Source organism: Hordeum vulgare, chromosome 3H, assembly GCF_904849725.1.
Source record: "Hordeum vulgare subsp. vulgare chromosome 3H, MorexV3_pseudomolecules_assembly, whole genome shotgun sequence".
Taxonomy (NCBI): domain Eukaryota; kingdom Viridiplantae; phylum Streptophyta; class Magnoliopsida; order Poales; family Poaceae; genus Hordeum; species Hordeum vulgare.
The window spans coordinates 613,747,938-613,758,369 of NC_058520.1; the positions used below are offsets into that span (position 1 = coordinate 613,747,938).

A 10,432-nucleotide genomic window follows, 5' to 3' on the forward strand; every position below is an offset into this window, starting at 1 on the left:
TTCGAGTGTGCACTTAACGTTACACTCGGAGACTTAGCTGCGATTCAGAATCGCCTAAGTATTAACCTTCTCCGAGTGTGCACTTAACGTCACACTCGGAGACTTAGCCGCGATAACGAATCGCCTAAGTATTCAGATGCCTTCGACTATATCCTACGGATACACTCGGGGACTCAACAGAACCTCATTGAGACTCATGTGGATGTCAATACCACTGACAATTACATGAGTAGCAGAACCTCATTGAGGCTCATGTGGATGTCAAAACAACTGACAACTACATGAGTAACAACTCGCTCCGAGTATGGCTTCACAGTCGCACTCGAAGACTTAGCCGCGATAACGAATCGCCTAAGTACTCAGATGCCTTCGACTGTATCCTACAGATACACTCGGGGACTCAACAGAACCTCATTGAGACTCATGTGGATGTCAAGACCACTGACAATTACATGAGTAGCAGAACCTCATTGAGGCTCATGTGGATGTCAAAACAACTGACAACTACATGAGTAACAACTCGCTCCGAGTATGGCTTCACAGTCGCACTCGAAGACTTAGCCGCGATAACGAATCGCCTAAGTACTCAGATGCCTTCGACTGTATCCTACAGATACACTCAGGGGCTCAACAGCACCTCATTGAGGCTCATGTGGATGTCAAAACAACTGACAACTACATGAGTAACAATTCGCCCCGAGTGCGACCTCACAGTCGCACTCGACAACTTAGCTGCGACCCCGTATCGCCCAAGTACTCTATGACCTTCAAGTGTGTCCTACAGATCCACTCGGTGATCCTACAGATCCACTCGGTGATCCTACAGATCCACTTGGAGATTCTACAGACCCTCAGTGAGGCTCATGCAGATGTCAAGACAACTGACATGCTCCGCATGTTTGCCTTTGGCTTCACCAAGAAACGCCAAACAAAAACACGAGCCAAAATCGTCTCAACAACTCTTTGGCAAAAGAAGAGCAAAAGATTCGATTCAAATTCAAAGTTCACATAAAGATAGTTGGCTCGGTGTGGATCAAGCTTACCCACACCGAACCAAGAATGTGACGGCCAACAACAGTGGCCAAAGTTTCTTACAAATCAACACTCGGCATACCGAGGTAAAAAAATTTCTTACGCGTCGTCAGGGCTGGCGCTAGGACTGGCGGGCTCTACGAATGTGTCCAGGTCGATCCCGTCGGCGATACGAGTGGCACTCTCAAGGAAGGTTTCCATGAAGTCTTCGAACCGAAGTTTCTTCGTGTTGGCGACCTGCAACGCTTTCAGCTTCTCTTCGCGCACCTCCTTGCAATGCACTCGGACAAGAGACAGAGCAACGTCCGCGCCACAACGAGCCGCAAACTTCTTTCATGACTGCACTCGGTTTGGGACCTCCTCCAGCCGAGTCATCAAGCCTTCCATCTCATGCCGAGACTCATCCTCAGGCCAAAGCTCCTTGTCAATCTGGCTGACGACTTCTCTCAGTCGACCGATGAAAGGCCCAACTTTGCCCAGGCGAATGTGCGCTCGGAGCAGATCTCGATTGGCGTCATCACCGAGTGGAATGTTCTCACGAATCGACCACTCCACGTCAGCTGCTTCAGCCTCAGCGTCCATGCAAAAATCTACAAACACAGGACAAGCAAACAATAAGCGCCGAGTGAAATGCTCATACCAAAAGCACTCGGAAAAACAGGACTTACCACCAAGACGCGTTATCATCTGCCGAGCCCAGTCATTGACATATTTTTCCTGCGCTATACACCGCTTGTTCAGCACATCCATTTGTCCCATCAGCCCGGACCTCTGCGCCTTCATTTTCTCCACTTCAGCAGTCAACGCCTTGTTCGCTTCACGGGCCTGCTCCAAAGACTTCTCTCGTTCCGCCAGAACATCCTTCATACCAGCCATGGCAACCAGTGCCGCATCCAGCTCACCAGCAAACTGAACCTTTTCAGCCCTAAGAGTCTCGTATGCCGTCCCCATCTCGCAAGTTTTCTGCCAGCCACCGCCAAGAGACGATCAGACAACTCCAACAATAAAAAGTCTAAGTTCTTCAGACCCCTGCTGACGCAAGCAGTCGACAGCGGTCTCGGGGACTACACCCAGTGGGTTCACTGAGAGTGACCCCACTGGCATGAAACTCAAACAGGTCCGCCCTATTGAGCTACATGACAACACCTAAACCTACGAGGTTACTACTACCCGACCTGAGTAAAATTACTCTCGGGGACTCATCCAGTAGGTACACTCCGAGTGTCCCAACTGTTAGCATTCGAACAGATTAATTTGTGATCTGATCAACTCAAAGACAATGTGTATAAAGACAACTGCCGGTGCCAGCACTCGACAGAAGTCTCGGGGACTACACCCACTGGGTTCACTAAGAGTGAACCCATTGCAAAAATCATACGATATCCGAATACACCCAGTGGGTTACAAGAGAAAAGTAAATACTTACTAGCCCACTTACTCGGATATCGTCCCGCAGTTCCAAGCTTCGCTGGTACAGGGACGCGATGGAGTCGTACGCCTTCTTGGCTTCTCCCGCCATTAGCTCCGCCTGCACCATGGCCCCCTTGGCTGCTCCCACCTGGTCTTCCAGGAGGTGCTAGACGTTGTACTCGACGTTCGACATGCCTGGCATCGTTGAAGGCTCCTTTGGCATCCCAAGGCCCGCTCCAGTCGATTCAGCAGCAACCAGCGCCGTTTTAGTCGACGGCATCGCCTCAGTCCGCGGCACGTCCGCGGCGAGAGCAGTAACTGGTGGAACGGCCTCAAGGACAGGCACCGCAACTTGCTCAGACCTTCCCTGGTCACCCTCATCCACATAAATCGTCCCTGAGAGAAACCCGACCGAACGGCGTGAGATCACAGAAAAAAGGCAAGACCGAAGACAAAATTCATGATGCAATAATGTAAACTCTCGGGATCGCTATGACGCACCTGGTTGGGACGAGACAACATTGTCCGTGTCCATGGGATCATCCCCCTGGCGCGCCGCAGAGGTTGTAGAGGTGGCAACTCTGTGGAGTGAAATTCATTCGACCATCAAACAGGAGTTCAATCGAATATCGGAAGAAGTTAGAAGAACAATGCATTTACGTTGAGGTGACGGGAATGATGACCCTCATCCGCGGCAAAGCCTTCCGAGGTTTAGACCCGCTCGGTTTGGCCACCTTGAAAGGCTGACCCGCAGGCTCGGCAGCAGCGTCCCTGGTCCTTTTGGTGCTCCGGGCACTCGGGACCACGAGAACAATCGGCGGGGCACTCGAGGATGCTGGAGGGGCCGAGGGAGCTGCAGACCATGTCATGTCAGCTGCAGACCATATATATCAGCGCGGCTCTTATATAGAAATACTCGCCTTTGCTGGCATCCCATGTCTTGGTCAGTGCTTTCCATAACGTGTCTAACTTGTCTTTCTGTAGCCCCAGATTAGTATTATTTCGTTGTTTCGGTCCTTGAATCGGCATGCTCGTGTCTATGTAAAATATAAGAAATATGGTATGGCTCGAGATTGTGCATGAACTAGAATAAAGGCTATTGGGGAGTGCTCGTCTGCAGGCTTATCTTTTTAAAAGATCAGTGAGCCGTCCGATTAGCCGGATCAAATGAGCCGAACATGCCTCTATTATGCAACATTGGTCCTTTTGCAAAATTATTTCTGTAATATAGGTTTTGTTGTGATTCTTCTTCTTTTTTTGCCGACCCACCATCTTTCGTTAACGTTAACTACTAAGATGTTGTATCATCCATGCACCGGGTGCATCCACAATATCAATGGCACACAAGGCCTGTGATATATCTGTAACCGAAAAAGTCGTGCACAGTTGTTATCAGCGCGGCTCTTATATAGAAATACTCGCCTTTGCTGGCGTCCCATGTCTTGCTCGGTGCTTTTCATAACATGTCTAACTCCTCTTTCTGTAGCCCCAGATTAGTATCATTTCGTTATTTCATGAAAGGCGCATGTCATGCACGGAAAGTGGCGGACGTGCCGCTATAATTCGTCGGATGATAGTAAGCTTTTCCCTTAATAAAAATGCAATGCAACCCTTTCAACCCGTTTAAACCAGGGCCCCACCGTTTTAAACTAGTGATTGCTTAGGTCGCGCTTAGCATTGGTGTATGTTAACACGAAGGTATTTAATTTATAGGCATTTCTCAAAAGAAAAATAGGCGTAATTTACCGGGCTACCAACGACTTTCGGCCAAAAACCGAACAAGGAGAGACGTGTATTCCTTAGGGGGATATTTAAAATGAAAACAACAATCCAAACATAGCCAAAGATTCCACCAATGTGTATGTCGCAAAAAAATGCAGGACCAAACATAGCCAAAGGCGTCGTTGTTCCACCAATGTGTATGTCGCAAAAAATGCAGGAGAAAATATTATGTGCTGTGCTCCATCAATAAAATAATAGGATAGAATAGTTGGAAAAAATGATAAACTGTGCGCATCCAGGGAATCGAACCCTGGTCAGTACCGTGGGAGGGTACTATGATACCACTACACCAGATGCGCTGCTGTGTGTATGCTGAACAAGTCAGCTCTCTAATAATGGATGCTGTTACCAAAGCAATATGGAACAGAGAAAGTGGAAAGTTACGGGCGGGGGAGCGGTTTTGGCTCAGTTTTGTTTGTACATGTCTTTAAATTTTAATGGAAAGGTATACTTCGGAAATAAATAAAGAAATCCCAGTTTTCTAAATAAAAAAAATGTAAATTTGTAAAGTATATAATTTCTCTTCAAAAGCCACATAACTTTGCCTTTTCTAAAAAAGGTAGATGCCTCGGAACTACTACATAGATTCAGATTTTGACATCAAGTCAAGAAACTCAAATGTTTCACTTCGGACGCATGGGGCTTTAGTTGATAGCTCCATCACTCCTTATCCCTATAGATGCATACACGAAAGAGTTACACTATTGAGAGTAACAAACCTAACTGCTCCATATCGCACCTAGTTCCGAGGCATCTCCATCTCCACTCTTGCTTGACTTAGAGGCAATAATAAAACAAGACGAGATCGGCGGATGCAAAGCACTGACTTAGAGGCTTCCAGCTCCACAAGGGTTCACAGCCTGTCAAGTACAATCTTTCAAACAGTATCAAAAGGGTTCACAGCCTGTCAAGTACAATCTTAGAGTTCAAATAATATTTTCCTAATATGGCATGGTTACAATCTTTCAAACGAGGCACCAGCTCCACAAGTTTCAGTACCAGAGAGAGATATCAAGAACTTTGTCGTGACGATGAACGTCGACTAACAAGAACCAAAAGCCCAAATCAAGGGCGCGGGTAGCTAGGGGGGTCCCATGGTCCAGGACCCGCACCGTAGCGCTTCTCTGTGTAGGTTTTGTAGCCGCCGTCGTACATGCCTTGCATGCCCATCCCAGGAGGTGGTCCGTAAGCTCCATAGCCGCTGACCCCTAAAAGTGTATCAAACATACAGGTTAACCACAACTGTGATTTTCAGTGACTTGGATGCGAGTGAGGAAATGAAACCTACGAGGTGGTGGTGCCCTTCTCTTCTCAATTTCAGCCCTAAGCTTCTCAGACTCCTGAGCCATACTCACAAGATCCTTCTCCACTGTCTGCACTTGTGCCATCAGCTCTGGCTTTGCATTCTTCTCATAATCAATAGCCGCCCTGCAGTGGCATTAATGATTAGCTACTCCCACACTAAAATAAAAATTAAAAAGAGGGGATGCATCGAAATACTAAAATAAATTCCTCATGTGGGCTACCAACTTAGACTCAGCATGCTGTGTCTACTGTAGCAGAAACACAGACCAGGATGGTTCAATACCTTAATAGTTAGCTACTCCTCCACTACAACAAAATAAAATAAAAAGGGGGAATGCATCGAAATACTATAATATATTCCTAATGCGATTGTGGGGCGCCAACTTAACCTCGGCATGCTATGTCTACTGTAGCAGAAACACAAACCAGGATGGTTCGGTACCTAGCACGAATTAGTTCCTGCCGCAGATCATCGCGTTCAGCTATCATGGCAGGTATGCGCTGGTTTTCAGAGCTCTGCTGCTCAAGCTCCTTTGTTAGACCCTGCACCTTTGCTGTCAGCTCTTGCCTCAAAGACTCCAGCGAGCCTGCTTCAGATCGTAGCTGCAAGGCGTCTTGCCTAAGGGGTTCTAAGGAGCGTAGCTCAGCTTCCAGCTTCAGGTTCCTCTGAGTCAGCTCCCTTGATTCAAGTTCTTTCTCTGCACGGAGCTTAGGTATGACCTGACTGGTGGAATGGAGATCTTCTTTCAAACGAGACATTGCTTGCCTGAGTCCAACAATGTCATCCACCAGCTGTTGGTTGTCGTCACGGATTCTGCGGATCTCGCCACGGCGGCTAGACAGCTCTCCCTCGAGGCGCCGTGGTGAGATAGACCTTTCTCGTGCAGGACGAGGAGGAGGGCCGTCACGAAATCCTCGCGGATCCTCATAGTACTGGCGACCTATGCGCTGTCTCCCTGCCATTTATAACCCTGTAAAGAATAACCAGAATGTTAGACAAGAGAATAAGAGCTCAAGCGCCAGAAATGATTTATAAAACCGCATAAGTGGTTGGTTTCCTGCTTGGTTTGTTTCGTGAAACATGACATAGTCCACTACGTATTTGTCAATTATTTGGTTTTCTGTTGTTATTACTTCTAAAAAACATCTGACACACAAGTGCATTGCCATAAATGAAACAACTAACACACACAGTCCATTAATCGCCTTTCCCAATTTTAAACTGTAAATGGTTGTCAACTTGGCACTAAGATTGCCAGTAACCAGGGGCGGATCCAAGGGGGGACGAGGGGGGGCTAGACCCCCCTCAATGAATTGATTATTCTTTAATGTTAGTAATTACTTCAATTGATATTTTCTAAAACATGAAAGCTTTGCCCCCTCCATGAGAAAACTCACCCCCTCTGTGTGTTCATCCTGGCTCCGTCCCTGCCAGTAACCTACTTGATATTTTAACATTTCTGCACAAGCCAGACAAATCCGAGTAGTATTGTCTGTTGGATATTCTCCTCACTAAATCAGGTGTTGCCCCGTGTACGTACTATCAAGAATATTCCACACTTTGTCTTAAGCACAATACGCATCTCCCATACTTTAATTATCTAACATTTTCTCTTCTTAAAGGATCCATATTTTTTCGAGAAAACGCGAAAGACTTGCTTTCATTGCATTGAAAAGGTGGAGGTCAAGTACAAGTGAAAAACATTGAAACTAATGCACACCCATGTGGATGGCAGGATGACACAGAGGCCGCATGCGCCGGCTCTTGCCCACTGCTCGGCCTCTTCCTTGGTTTCCCCTTCGATAAAGTGCTTGTCTCATTGGGAATACCCTCTTATGGAGAGCTACACATAGTGGAGTTGACTTAGCTAAATTAGTGATTTATAAATCTGTTGTGGCTTTTCAAATCCACTCTAACCGAACTATGTTAATTATGGAATACCACCTGTCCTTAGAAAATAAGATTGTCTTTGTACTTGCTATCTCCTTCCTGGTAGTCCTTCCAAGGGTATCAGATCTTGAAACCCTCTCCATTTTAAGTTGAGCTCAGAAAAGAATTTCTGGATGCCATATCGGTGAGATAAGCCTATGACGGCTCCATATTGATTTTTTCCCAGTTTTCTTTCAGAGGAAGAGGGGGGCATTTTGCATTGAAACTCGGTATGGTTTGTTTGGTGAAACATGACATATTCAACTACATATTTGTCCTTACTAAGAAGCACTGATATGGGGATACAGACACGGGTATACAAGTACGGGGACACGGTACACGGCATTTTGCAAAAACAGCCATTCAGGAATACAGCAGGATATACAAGTATTTAGAAAAATAAACAGCATATAATAAAGATATAGTAATAAATATTAGATGAAAGATTGTTTAGTTACTGGCTTACTGCTGGAGATATGTTGCCTCATTTTTAGATGAAAAGTTTAGTTAGTACAGGACCCTCCACTCAGAGCCCACATAAGGCCTAATTAATTCCAGAAACTTCTACCTACACAAGTCAGCTCCTCCAGCCATTCCCCATCCCGTGCTCCTCTTTCCTCCAGACGCCTTACTGTAGAGAGGAGATGAGACAACCGCTCCCTCACCTGTAACTTGTTGCTCATCGGCGGCTTCCCTTCCAATCCGCCAAAATCTTCTTCCTTGCCGGCGGCTGCAGTCCCCGCCGTCCTCCCTGCCCGGAGCTTTTCTCTTGTCGGCAGCCGCCTTGCCTTCTACCATTCTGCCTGGATCTTCTTCCTTGCTAGCAACCATCGTGGTTGCCTGCTAGAGCGTGGTGCTAGAGCGTGGTAGCCATCGCAAAGAGAGCTAGTCAGTGGTGCGGTTACTAGAGGCTGGCTCCTGAGTCACTACCGTACTGTGTCGTATCCCGATTTGTTTCTCTTTTTTCTATTGAGAGAAGATGGGATACTGCAGGATACGTGTATCCTGGCGTATCCACGTGTCCTCCTGTACTAGGACGCTAATACGGCAGTTTCTGCCATATCCATGCTTTGTTTATTTGGTTTCCTGATTATTATTTTCCAAAAAATAACATCCAACACACCAGTGCATTGCAAATAAATGGAACAACTGACACACAGAATCAGCGCCTGTCTCAATTTGAAATAGTGAATGGTTGTCGATTTGGTAGTAAGGTTGGCATTAACTGCAATGATATTTAACGTTTCTGCACAAGACAGACAGCCTCTGAAGAATGCATGATTAGCAAACATTTAAGGAAACTTAATCTCCACTGCACACACCTCGGAAGACAGCCACATTTACTTATTGCGAGCTTAATGATCTCCAGAAACAAACAGGCTTACGGATTGCAGCGGAAATTTCTGAATTTGGAGCTTCTTTACTGTGTTAACTAGTGTAAAGTGTACAATGTTCCTGAACTTGAATCACGTTCGTTTGTTAGATAATCTCGGTTTTTTTCACTGTTCAACCACAGAAACAAGAAAAGAAAAAAGTGAATAAATTCTGAGGGCAAAGCAGAACTTGAATCGCTTCCTATTTAGACATAGGCAATCAGCCAGCCGGCATAGCACAGGTGTGAACATAGCACAGCTCGGTGATAAACAACATATCAGACAGCATCACTGGCATCGACGAGATCTCAAAATCGCACGCAGCAGAACTGCTCCGCATGGACAAGAATTGGAGAGATGGGGGAGGGATCTGGCGGAGCTCACCTTGAGAGAAGGAGGCGACGGTCGGCTCGGAGTAGGTGGCCACGGGGGATGGCGACGGTGAGATCGCGGCAGCGGACGCCGGCGAGGTCGGGCACGGGACGGCGGTGATCTCGTCGGAGCGGCGGGGTCGAGGGGCCGGCGGCGGCGTGTCGCGGCTAGGGTTAGGGTGTGTAGGTGAGCTGGAGGGGAATGGGTTGGGTTGGGTTGGGCCGGCTGCTCCCGTCTCGTTTTTCTGCTCGGGGACGCCTTCTCTTTTCCCATACTCCGTCGGAATCATACCTGGCCAAACGGGCCGGCCCGGCACAATCGTGTCAGGCACGGCACGGCACGCCTGGACCCGATTATTCAACAGGCCGTGCCATGCCGGCCCGCGTGTCAGGCAACCAGGCCCAAGCACGACACGCTCTCTAATCGGGTTTGTTCATCAGCACGCCAGGCCCGCTGGCCTGCTAGGATTTTAATATTCTAGGCCGCTATTTGGGTCGTTTTCGGCCTGTTCGGTTATTATTTGGTCGGTTTTGATATTTTGGGCTGTTTTTTAGTTTAATATTAACCTATTGGGTTTTTTTATCTCATATATAAAAAAATAAAAATAAAAAATAAAAACGTTAAACGAGCCGTGTCGTGCCGGCCCGCGTGCCCAGCCTCCAGGCCCAGGCACGGCCCGAGGCGTGTCGCGTGCCTGACACGGCTCGTTTAAGTCGTGTCGGGCCTGGCTCGTGTCATGCCTGGCCTGCGGGCAGTCGGCCCAGCCCGTCAGGCATGGCCCGTTTGGCCAGGTATAGTCGGAATTACTCGTTGCACTAGTGGATGTGTTTTTCTTTTCTTTTCCCCTCACGTCAAGAAAACAAAATATATTCTTTTCTTTCTTTCTTTCTGAAACAACATTTTGCATGCAAACTCGTTGAGAAGTAATGGATGGTTAGGAGGTTGTGATATCCTCTGTCCAGCAGAGTTCAAGTCTCAAACTTGACATTGATGCTCGTATTTTCCTAAATTTATTTCAGAACTTCCGGCAATCTACCTTTAATGGAAGGAGACGTTCTCTTCGACTACGAAGATGTCTCTGGCGATTTCATCAATCTAATGATGATGTGCCGGTTTAATCTTTCGGAGGTGTTCATAGGGTTAGGGTGTGCATGTGTGCCTTCATAGGGATGAGTGTATACTTGTGTACGTGAGCGACTTCGTTTGTACTCTGTTCAAAAAATAGATG

At 47.2% G+C, this 10,432-nt stretch overlaps 1 protein-coding gene and 1 non-coding gene across 2 annotated transcripts; both read right to left on the minus strand.

Moving 5' to 3' along the window:
* Positions 1–4,452: 4,452 nt before the first annotated feature.
* Positions 4,453–4,523, minus strand: TRNAG-CCC. Its single transcript has one exon. It is a non-coding gene; the product is annotated as a tRNA-Gly (tRNA).
* A 512-nt stretch (positions 4,524–5,035) lies between these two features.
* Positions 5,036–9,432, minus strand: LOC123445681 (protein FLX-like 3). The gene is made up of 4 exons (XM_045122705.1): positions 9,217–9,432; positions 5,972–6,500; positions 5,513–5,652; positions 5,036–5,432 (listed from the first exon to the last, which is right to left on the minus strand). The coding sequence occupies exons 2-4, from the start codon at positions 6,490–6,492 to the stop codon at positions 5,290–5,292; spliced, it is 804 nt and encodes a 267-aa protein (XP_044978640.1). The 5' UTR covers positions 6,493–6,500; positions 9,217–9,432; the 3' UTR covers positions 5,036–5,289.
* Between the last annotated feature and the right edge of the window lie 1,000 nt (positions 9,433–10,432).